The sequence below is a fragment of the Centropristis striata genome, chromosome 9 (assembly GCF_030273125.1).
Source record: "Centropristis striata isolate RG_2023a ecotype Rhode Island chromosome 9, C.striata_1.0, whole genome shotgun sequence".
Taxonomy (NCBI): Eukaryota; Metazoa; Chordata; class Actinopteri; order Perciformes; family Serranidae; genus Centropristis; species Centropristis striata.
The window spans coordinates 19,580,973-19,593,011 of NC_081525.1; the positions used below are offsets into that span (position 1 = coordinate 19,580,973).

The 12,039-nt window shown below is 40.2% G+C and overlaps 1 protein-coding gene across 2 annotated transcripts; it reads right to left on the bottom strand.

Annotated features, from left to right (window-relative positions):
* Positions 1 to 518: 518 nt before the first annotated feature.
* aasdh (aminoadipate-semialdehyde dehydrogenase) lies at positions 519 to 11,854 on the bottom strand. Of its 2 annotated transcripts, none has more exons than XM_059340896.1 (14): positions 11,434 to 11,854; positions 10,235 to 10,355; positions 9,297 to 9,577; positions 9,029 to 9,221; positions 8,237 to 8,478; positions 8,054 to 8,160; positions 7,796 to 7,968; positions 6,619 to 6,943; positions 6,428 to 6,540; positions 4,823 to 5,513; positions 4,215 to 4,378; positions 2,835 to 2,960; positions 2,139 to 2,270; positions 519 to 2,053 (listed from the first exon to the last, which is right to left on the bottom strand). In XM_059340896.1, the coding sequence occupies exons 1-14, from the start codon at positions 11,670 to 11,672 to the stop codon at positions 1,658 to 1,660; spliced, it is 3,303 nt and encodes a 1,100-aa protein (XP_059196879.1). In that variant the 5' UTR covers positions 11,673 to 11,854; the 3' UTR covers positions 519 to 1,657. The 2 variants fall into 2 exon arrangements, with proteins under 2 accessions (XP_059196879.1, XP_059196881.1); XM_059340898.1 differs by having other exon boundaries at positions 1,844 to 2,053; positions 2,139 to 2,265.
* Between the last annotated feature and the right edge of the window lie 185 nt (positions 11,855 to 12,039).

The following is a 12,039-nucleotide window of genomic DNA, read 5'->3' on the forward strand; positions in this document are numbered from 1 at the left end:
GTAACAATAACTCGACATGACCTTGTCGGATGGGCTGATGAAGTGTTACAGGTATTATTTATGTAAAAGCAGCGGATTTATATATGTTGAAACGATACTGTATCTCCTCTCTGAGCCTTCTCATGTACAAAAGAAGCCTTTTTTTTTATTTACTCATACTCAAAACCTTAGCATAAAAATCCTCACTGTGTCCGTGATGACTGTGATAGCTGTCAAAGAGGCTATTGTACAATTTTTTGCCATTATAAAGTAACTGAATCTGTCATAATCACACGGTGGGTGCACCTAAACACAGCACTGAAGACCACAAGTGTTACTGGGCATTTACAGTGAACTGCACATTATCCTCACAGCTGTGGATACTTTTTTGCTTTGCTAACAGACAGAAACACAACACCTGCTTGCTGTAACATACAATTCTTGTAGCTGTCCTCCCGTAACGCACTTGTGTTTGTAGGCTTACGCCAACACTTCCTGGTAAATGTGATACGATCTTACATAATAATGTAAGCATTTCCTCTATGAATGAAGAAAAAAGTTAAAAAAAAAAAACGAACTCTCCAGCGATCTCATTTCCTGCCGCTCACTTAATGATCTGTATGTATGTAATTATGTACTGTATGGAGGTCAAAGGCGTCACCAGAGCTTCGGTCAGAAAGAGTCACTTTGTCATTTTGTTTCTAACGTTGGTCGTGCACAATAGTGTAGTGTACGCAGTGTTATATGTAACGAGAAAAAAATGTTTGGTATTATTTGCACTTTTTTGTCCCACTTAGAGATATTCATGAGAAAATTCTTAAAGAGACACAAAATGTTATGAATAATGTAAATTAAATACTGATGTCTGAACTGGAAGACTCATTATTTCCCTCAACGTTAATTAAAGTGTATTTCCCTGAGCACGCTCTGCTCTGACACAGATATAAAAGCCACCAGTGTTTATTATAAAATCAGCACATAAATACAGTCATGGGAAAAAATATTGGACCAACCTTGTTTTCTTCAATTTCTTGTTCATTTTAATGTCTGGTACAACTAAAGGTACATTTGTTTGGACAAATATAATGATAACAACAAAAATAGCTCATAATAATGATTTTGGTTATTATCAAGAAAACCATGGAAAACGGCTAGATATTAGCTCTTAAATTAAACTCTCATGAGATATTTTGGTAACGCTTTATAATAAGGTCCTTAATAACCATTAATTAACAAGTAATAAGGCATTGTTCTCGCTTTAGATCCAGTAGTTGCAAAAAGCATAGTTAACTTATAGTTAACTTATAATAGATGAGCAATAAAGTATATTTTAATATCAATAAGCAAACAAAATAAGATTAATAAAGGCATGGCAAAGACATAATGGGTGGGTCATGGGTGTTTGTAATGCCATTATTAACACTTATATAAGCTTATAAACACACAATAATGTTAATAAGCATCTTGTAAGGACTTACAAGGGCCTTATTACTTGTTAATTAATGGTTATTACAAGGACCTTAATATAAAGCGTTACCGATATTTTTGTTGTTATCATTATATTTGTCCAAACAAATGTACCTTTAGTTGTACCAGACATTAAAATGAACAAGAAATTGAAGAAAACAAGGTTGGTCCAATAATTTTTTTCCATGACTGTACAATACATTTCATCCTTCTACGTTTCTTCTTTGACAGTCAGCTTTAAACAGTACACATAGTCATTGCGGCAGCCGACTATGAGGGAGTGCTGGTGCACCACCGGGGATGAGAAAAGCTCCCCAGGTAGAGTAAAGGAGGCCAGCATTTGTCCGTCTTCTCCATCCAGGATCCACACGGTGCCGTCTGTGGAGGCCACCGCCACCAGATTTCCCCTCCTGCCCACGACGGAGCCATCAAACACACATGGACTTGAGTACACCTTCCCCGTGGTCTGGAAAGTCCACACTAAAGAGCCATCGGCACAGTTCAGACAGTACAGGGAGCCGTCATGTGATCCACACAGAACCCTCTGCTGGTCTGGAGTCACACACGGAGAGGAGAAGACGGGTCCTTTTGTTAAAAGCTGCCAAACCTGCAGAAAAAAAAACACACGTTTGAAAAGTGGCTCAAAGATACCGCAACACAGCAGGTAAAGGAGAAACAGTTGTGCCTCTCACCAGTGTCCCTGTGTCGCTGAAGCAGCAGATGTTTCCGTCCACCGAGCCGATCACCACGTGACCCGAGGAGGCGTTCGGCGATGAGAAGAACGGTTTGTCTCTGCAGGACGACCACAGCACCTGTCCGCTGTCCTGAGGGAAGAGAAACACTCATCAGACAGCAAAGTGCCCCGTGTGTCAAACACTTTGTTCAGACTGCAAGCAAAATGGCAAAATTTGATCTGTTTTGCACAAACACTACCGCTCAAAAGTTTGGAGTCACTTAGAAATGTCCATATTTTTTAAAGAAAAGCACAATTTAAAAAAAATTAAATAACAGACATACAGCATGTTTTTTGTTTTGATCTTATTTATTTTTGTTTTTTATATTTATTTAGATGTATAAATATTATACACTATATATTATTTATCTATTTATAATTTAATAATGTTATTTATTTAAATGTTTGAAATGTATTTATTTAATTGGTTATCCAGTTAAATTCTATTTAAAGTAAAAAAAAAAAAAACATCAGTTCACACTGGAATCTGATATAGGCCACATTTTTTGTTAAATGTGAAGAGCCAAATAAAAAAAAAATCAGATCTGAGCAATTAATCTGAAGCACTAGGTTTGAAGTGTCATCACAGCAAAATATCCCGCAGTGGATAAAATGACCAAACTGTCAAGTGAAGTTCAGTATTGTGTTTACTCACAGGGTTCAGACAGAGGAGGTGTCCTCCCAGTGACGCTGCATACAGCAGTCTGAGTGAATTGTGCAGGTAGGGAGAGGAAAACACGGCTCCACCCCCACAGTGACGCCTCCAAACACACTGCCGGACCTAAAAGAACACACATCTAACCTTATAGCATCAGCAAAAACATTATCAACACTTGCTTACAGATCATTCATTGAATCCACTCTCATCTATAATTTCAATCAACTTCCTCACTACCACCACCAAAACAAAACTCATCCGCATAATAAATCAGGCCACAAAAATAACCAGAACAGCCCAACTCCCTCTGACTGAACTGTACAGGCCATTCCTGGCATGTATCAGGAATGGACAGGAATGTGAATATAGGGATCTGATAAAAGCCTTCAGTGACTGGAGTCACAAGAACTATCTCCTACTGAACACCTCAAAGACTAAGGAAATGATCAGAGATTTCAACAGGTTCAAGCCCCTCCTTCAGCCAGTGAACACCTGTGGGGTGGACATCGAGGTGGTGCCAAGTTATAAGTATCTAGGTGTATACCTGGATAATAAGTTGGACTGGTCCCTAAACACTGATGCTCTCTACAAAAAGGGGCAGAGCCACCTCTTTTTCTTAAGGAAGCTCAGATCTCTGGACATCTGTAGTAAGATGCTGCAGATGTTTTATCAGTCTGTGGTGGTAGTGTGTTGTTTTATGCTGCAGTCTGCTGGGGAGGCAGCATCAGACACAGAGATGCAAGGCGGCTGGACAGACTGGTCTAAAGAGCTGGTTCTGTGGTTGGAGCCAGGTTGGACACACTGGAGGAGGTGGTGGAGAGATGACCTGTCAAGATGTTCGAGGCCATCCTGAAATACCCGGATCATCCGCTACACAAAACCTTTATGGACCAAAACAACAGCAGTGGACGACTTCTCTCTCTCTCTGTTGCAGGATGGAGAGATTCAAAAGATCCTTCGCTCCTACAGCTACCAGGCTGTCTCATTTTTCAAGAGCTAACAGATTAACTGAATTTTCCCTACCTACCTACCTTACCTAGGTTAAATAAAGTAATTTTGATGATACAGAACCCCACTGGCCCAGAAAAACATTTACAAGAAATCATTTATCCCCTCTGCAATAACTGTCCTAAACAGCACAAAATAGGCTGCACTGTTTTTATCAGCTGTTGTGTGTGAATGTGTTTAAAGTGCGTTTTAATTTGTGATGAAGCCGTGTCAAAGACAAATTTCTGTTTTTACTGTAGAACAGACAATAAAGTTATGTCTTATCTTATCTAGATAACTTTAGCTATATTGGAACTGGTATTTTAACTAAGAACAAACATGAAATGGCATAAAACAAGAAGCCACTGGCCACATTTAAAAGCTTCCTACCTTTGGGTCCAGGGCGTAAACATGCCCATCATGTGAGCCCACGATCACCAGACCTGTGAGGGGATCCACAGCAGGACAGCTCTTCACAGCGTCTCCCGTCTCAAACTTCCACTGTGTCTTTCCAGTTAGTGCACACAGGAAATACACGCAGCCATCGTAGCAACCTGAGAAAATCCAAAAATAAATCCTGAGGGCCTTGCCAGTGAAATACTGGTGCATCTCAATAAATTAGAATTTCATAGAAGGTTTATCTATGTCAGTAATTCAATTCAAAAAATGGAAAATAATACATTTTATAGATCCATTACACACAGAATGAAACATTTCATGTCTTTACTTAATTAATCTCTTCTCACAATAATGATTATGGCTTACATTTAATGAAGACCTAAAATTCAGTGTCTCAAAAAAATGTTAATATTACAAAAGGCCAATTTTAAAAAGTATGTTTAATATGGAAATGTTGGCCTCTGAAAAATATGCCCATCTATATGACTCAATACTTGGTTGGAGCTATTTGACTTGAACGACTGGAAATAAACTTTTCCATGATATTCTAATTTATTCAGACGCACCTGTATTGTCACACAGTATTCAGAGACACTAACCTATTATCACGAGGCTCCCGCAGTGAGACACCGCAGCCGAGGCTTCGATTCTGTCCCCAAGGACTCGCTCCCACAGGAGGCTCCCCGTGGTCAGGTCTAAAGCCTGGATCCTGTGAGAGTGGGAGCCGATGAACACTGTTGTTTCACCCTCGTCTGACCTCAGATCTGTTCTGTGTCGCACTAGAAGCACGGGAGAGGCGTCCACACACCTGCCTGTGTCTGAGGACCAGCTCAGACTGAGGCCCACAGCATCACCTCTGTGCTTCTGACTGGGATCCTTTTCTCTCACTGCATCAGCCTCAAAGTTCTTATTTGACTGAGCAGTCTTCATTTCTATCACCTCACCTGCTCGTCTTAGAACTTTAACAGCCCGTGTCTCCCCCTGCGGCCTCTCTGCTGTACGATCCCTCTTCTTGAGCACCACAGAGGAGGCGCCAGCGGGTCGTTTCTTGGCCTCAGACGGAGATGACTGGCTGTTCTCAAGTGGCAGTATCAGTGTCACTCTCGCAACATGGCGCAGTACGTCAGAGAAGGTCCCGTCAAGTATCACCTCCAAAAGCTCAGCTGAGGTCCCTCCCACAGCCGTGAGGATGTCTTCCTGCAGGTGAAGAGCCTTCAGAGAGTCTCCTCCACTCAACAGGAAGTTGGATTCCTCGTCGATGGTCGCATCTTCAGGAAGACCAAGAGTTTCCTGACGATAGATTGATGTGTCAATACGTTCAGTAGGACTGGCCAACCAATCACATTTTATTTTCAATTATGATTTTAGCTTCTTAGAATTCTAAAAAACAAGATAATCAAGATAAATCAATTATTGTGCCACATTCTGTTGCAAAATGATGCACTCGTTCTGTCTTGTGTTATAAATCCAGCACACTTTTTACATCGATGCGCTTTTACATGCTTTCACTCAGTTTTGACTGGAATATGTAAAATATATGTTTACCAGAATGTTGAGGGTTTTGTTGTAATTTGTGGTAGTGCACTAAAACAGATTAGGTATCATTTAATTTAATCTAATTAATATTTTTTTAATTATATTTAGTAGCTTTCAGTAGGTTGCGACGGTGCACTAACATGACAAAATTGTTGATCTTATTTATTTTGACCTAATTTACTTCATATATATATATTTTTTTTTTCATTTTACAGCATGTTTTTTGTTTTGATCTTATTCATTTTTATTTTTCATATTTATTTCAATGTATAAATATTTAATAATATTAATATAATATATTTATATAATAATAACAATAATTATTTTTTATTTTATTTTTTTTCACATTATTTATTTAAATGTTTTAAATGTATTTATTTTATTGGTTATCCAGTTGAATTCTACTTAAAATAAAAATAAAAAATAAATATAATATATATATATATATTTTAATAATAAAAAAAAAAAAATAAAATAAAAACTTTTTTTTTTAAATCAATAAATGCATTATGTTTCCAAAGTCAATGTAATTGTGTTAAATTGGAATCTCAATATTAACCAAAATATTCGTGATGACGATTTTTCCATAATCAAGCAGCGCTAATATTCACTCATCAAAATAAACCAGAGCGTATTTAAATGTTGTCAAAGTAGTGAAATGACCCTACCTGCCACAAGGACTGCAGAGTTTGCTTTAGTCTGGTGACGTCTCTCCGTGAAGACTCTAAAGACCGTCTCTGTCTCTGGTATATTTTCATAAGCGCCTCCATGTCCACTTTGCCTGCCGTGAAACAAACAGACAGTTTGTGATGTGTCCTTATCTCCTCTGTGACGAGATGACTGTGTGTCTGATGCTCACCATGAGGAGTCAGACACAGGGCCGCGACCGGCACCAGCGTGTCGGGAACGCTGTAAGATGGCAGCAGCAGGGACAGCTGGTTCAGGATGAGTCTGCTCACATCTCCATCTGCGCCGTCTGTCTTCTCCTGGCGCTGCTGTACAGGAGAGGGGAGGACGTCCCGCTGCTCAGCCGAGGCTGCTCGCTCTGCGTGCTTCTGTGCAGGTGTGAGAGGAGAAGCTGCTGTCTGCTCTCCAGATGTGGACACCACGATAAAGGCGAGCAGGCGAGTGTTTTCATACAGACCCGCGGCACAGGCCTCAACCTGAGGCAGACTCAATATGAGCTGGAGGAGCAGACATATGTTAATAAATCACCTTGTCATATTTCAGATTTAAATAAGTGAATCCTGCGGGGAGATATTTCTCAACTAGGCATTCATTCATTCATTATCCTTAACCGCTTATCCACACTCGGGTCGCGGGGGTCAGGAGCCGATCCAGGCTGACATTGGGCGAGAGGAGGGGTACACCCTGGACAGGTCTCCAGACTATCACAGGGCTGAGACATAGAGACAGACAATCATGCTCTCATTCACTCCTACAGGCAATTAAGAGTCACCAATTAAACCTAAGTGCATGTTTTTGGACTGTAGGATGTAGCCTGAGAACCCTTGAGAACCCACGGGGAGAACATGCAAACTCCACACAGAAGAGCCGCAGGCTGGAGTCGAACCGGCGACCCTCTTGCTGTGAGGCAAAGTGCTAACCACTACATCCCAGTGTTGCCTCAAAAAGGCATCACCTTAAAAATTAAGAGCTGCCATAAGCTCTTTTTTACATTTTAAAATCTAATTTAGGGGGGAGTTTGCATGTTCTCCCCATGTCAGCGTGGGTTCTCTTCGGGTACTCCGGCTTCCTCCCACATGCAAAAACATGCACTTAGGTTTAATTGGTGACTTTAAATTGCCCGTAGGTGTGAATGAGAGCGTGATTGTCTGTCCCTATGTGTCAGCCCTGCGATAGTCTGGTGACCTGTCCAGGGTGTACCCCGCCTCTTGCCCAATGTCTGCTGGGATAGGCTCCAGCCCCCCGTAACCCGAGTGTGGATAATCGATTAAGGAGAATGAATGAATGAATGAATGAATGAATGAAAAACTAATTTAAGACTTTCTAATGATCTGGAGGAAGCATCTTACATTCTGCAAGCTGTCCAAGTTCACCCGTTTCCCGTGGCGTTTAATCAGCCTGTCTCTCCGTCCCAGGTAGAACAGCTGCATGTCTTTAACATTCACCCAGTCTCCAGTAGCTCTCATCGTCCCAGGGACAGCGGTCTCCTCGTCATCAAGGAGGCACACTCTGTCCTCTCCACCTGCACCAGGGATCATAGGGATTATGTGAATTTTAATTACAGGAATAACATTTGCACATATGTGTGTCGATGAGATGTTTCCCACCTATAAACACCTGCCCTTCACCCTCAGTAACAACACGGCCGTGTTCATCTCTTACTTCCACCACTGTGTCCATCAGAGGCGTCCCAAGAGGCACGAAGGACGGCGTGCTGAAAAGCATGCAAAGTGAAAGAAAATTGTACTTACTGCAGCTTGTGTAGATTAAAATTTAAACAGCACACTTACAGGTTGTTGGACTGCAGTACAGACTCTGGTATTTTGTACATGGAGGCCCAGCAGGACACCTCAGTGATACCGTAAATATTGTAGATTTGGGTTTTGTTGTCCTCGTGCTTCCAGCTCCGCAGTAGAGCTGGCGATGGGCAGGCCTCTCCACCCAGAGCCAACACCCGCAACAAGGAGCAAGATGACAACACTTCCTGTTTTAGGATACGGTGCCCGAATCGGCCAAGCAGTGTCGGTGTGACCTGTGGAAGCAAGGAAAAAGCCCACCTTATAGAGAGCGAAAAAGTCGACCCAAGCAAAATGTCCAAGGTCTTTAACATGCAGTCAAACAGAAAAGGTTTGATAATAAAACGTTCTACTCTTGATCAAATCATAGATTTGAGGGCAAACTTTTAACAATGCAAGGGAAAACTGTTTTAATACAAGTACAAGTTCAAACACATTTCAAACAAATCCAAAAGTTTTGTTTTTAAATCCAAAAGTTTTGTTTTTAAATCCAAAAGTTTTTGGAGCATTTGAATACAAACATTTTGTTTGCAAATTCATTTTTTTTTTTGCTTTTAAGTCTTTTTTGTGCTTAGTTTTGTTGTCAAATCCCAAATTTTTGTTTACAAATCAAATTTTTTTCTTTTAGATCCAAAAGTTTTGCTTTTGAAGCCAGTTTTGTTTTCAAATCCATAAGGTTATTATCATTTTTTAATACTAAAACATTTTGGATTGCAGTTTCTGTGTGATTTTCTGTTTGGTTGCATAATAAAGACACAAAAGTAAGTGTTTCTTCTATACACCTGCCTGTAGGACTGTCGTCTTGTGATCCTCGAACAGCAGTCGAGCCAGTCGACTGGGCATTTTCTTGATCACAGATGGGATAATGAGGAGTCGAGCTCCAGACGATAAGGCCAGGAATATATCCACCACAGAGGGGTCAAAGGTTAAAGGTGAAGCGAGGAAAACGACATCATCTGCACTCATCTGAAACAAAGATCTGAGCCAAGAGAGGTGTGCTTTTAATGTGTATCAATGTAATGTTTTAGAAAGCAATAAAGAGATAAATCTTCACCTCAGGTGCAGTATATTGGGGAGAATACACTTGTGTGGCACTCTCACAATCTTGGGAAGGCCAGTTGTTCCAGATGTGTGCAGCACATACGCCAGATCGCTGCGCCCTGCAGCTGTTTCACAGACACCAGCACCATCTGCTGTCTGAGCTCTGGTTTGTTCTGGTCCTCGTTGGTGCTCAGCGACTGGCAGCAGCTCCAGTTGTATTAAGGTTAGTTTGAACTTGGGCAACACCACACAAACCTCCACACATACGTATTTGGCAAGAGCTGCCTGGAATCGCTTTATGGGAGGAGGACAGAAAATCAGAGGGAATATTTATACAAAGCGGGGACAAAGAGGGAAGACAGATCATAAATTCATGTTGATATTAGTGTACAATGAATGCTAATATAAATGCTGCTCACTTATGTAGAAAATCATTATCACATTATTTTGGTCGATATTAATATCACCATTATATTACACAATTACTCATTGACTTGAGAAACATCATGCATTTATTTTACTTTTTTTTTAAAAGTATTTTTGAAGGAGTGAATTTTCTTGTATTTTTATATCTGAAAAAAAACACATTTAAAAATATACGCAAGTAAAAGAGATACATTATTAAAATAAATACATACAATCTAAATGTGCATACACATTTAAAGAAATAACAGAATAAAATGTAAAATAAGTAAGGTCAAAACATATAAGATCAACTATGTTGTAATGTCATTTCACCACCATAACCTACTGAAAACTACTAAACATATATTCAACATTTAGTTGAACGACTGAAAAAAATAGAGTGTCATTGGGGGTTCAACAGAAAGTGTTTGCCCCAGGTCGCCCTGAAAGGTCAATGTGGGCATGTTTTCAAACACAGGCCCTGAGAGGAAGAATACTACATTTGCACAACAAGTCATATATTTAAAAAAACATTAAATATTGAACCTGCAGGAAGTCTGTCTTCACAGCACAGTACTTGAGGCCACACTGCTTCATAACTCTGGCAGTGAGGAGTCCGGGAGCTTCTGGGTCCAGTGGGACATAGGCAGCAGGTGACTGCAGGATCCTGCAACACAACACAGGACAGTTTATCAGCCCTCATGTATACTCACCTTAGACATGACTTAGTTCAGATGGCAGACTAATTTAAAATTGTTAAGTCCACACATTCGTATATACACTGGTCAGAGCTTAAGGTTAAGAATAAACTTTATTGTCCCCAAAGGGAAATTTGGCTTGGGCACTGTGCATTGTTACTTCATAAAAAACATCACATCACACAACACAAAAGAGAAACATTACATTACATTGACAAGAACCTGAGAAGCATTAATATGGTACTACTTGTCTTACTGACAGCCAGTGGCGGATCTACACAGGGGCCTACAGAGGCCACCCACTGCCCCTGTGAGGACCCTGCTGTGGCCCCTGTGTCAAATTAATAATAAAATGATCAATTTATAACGATTGAACCACGGAACAATTCTTACCTATTTTTTGTTCAAACAATATCTCATTGTACACAAAAGGAACCCAGAATGAATGTATGTATGTGTGTGTGTGTGTGTGTGTGTATATATATATATAATATCATTCTCACTGTACTGCACTTTCAAAATAAAAAAGTAATTGTGCACAAAAATGAGAAATGTCACTGTCGTACAAAAATTATTGTTATTGTTGGTAAATCTCATTGTTTCAATTAATGTATTTGTATCTTCCAAATATACTTAAATGAGATTTTTAAATAAGCTAAAATAAAGGTTTTGAATGCTTAAATATCATCTTTGCTGTTTTTTTAAATGTGCCCTTCGATTAAACACTCGCCCCTCCTTGGCCCCCAAAGTAAAATTGGTCTAGAACCGCCCCTGCTGACAGCGTGCTACTCAGTATTCTGTAAGTGCTGATATGTTTTTTTTTCACATTGCTATATGTTAAATAAAGTGCATGTGCTAAAGTGCTAGAATGCTTATTGCACGTTGTTCTATTGCACAAAGATTACAAGTAAAGTGCTGAGTGCTCACATATTTATTGCACATTGCAGCAATGTGCAATAAATATGTGAGCACTCAGCACTTTACTTGTAATCTTTGTGCAATGTCATTGCTCTATTGCACATAGCTGTGTTTTGACAGTGAACTCACCCCAGAATCCAGACAGGGATGAACAGATCATCACAGCAATACAGGCCAATCACTCCATTATAAGGAGAGCAGTTCTTTTGTAGCACATGAGCCAGCTCACTGGCCAGTTCAACCAGATCTCTGTAGATCAGGGACACCGGGCTCCCTGGCTCTGACCCGCTGTCGTACCTCACAGCCTCTCGCTCAGGGTGCAGAGACGCAGCGTCGGACACAAGCTGCTGCAGAGTCCGAGCAGCCATACTGATGAGGCGTTCAAGGAACACCCACTCATCCTCTCATATTGACGACTCTGGACGAAAAATAACAAATCGTATTATAATGCATATGTTGTTCCTTTCTGTTGTCTTTACTCATCAATGATTCAGACAAGTGAGATGTTGTTTACAGCCACACAGCGGCGGAAACGTGTTACTGTTTGTCGCGTGAAGATGACGTCCTGCTACTGGCTAGTTCAAATGCTTCTGTTATACTCGTCCATTCCGAAATCTGGAAATCCAATTATAATGATCAGTCAAAACAACTAAATACAAAGCAAAAACATAGCACTTTAAGGTCTGTTTTGTTTTTGTTTTTAATAAAAATGTTTTGCTATTTCTTCTTAAGGTA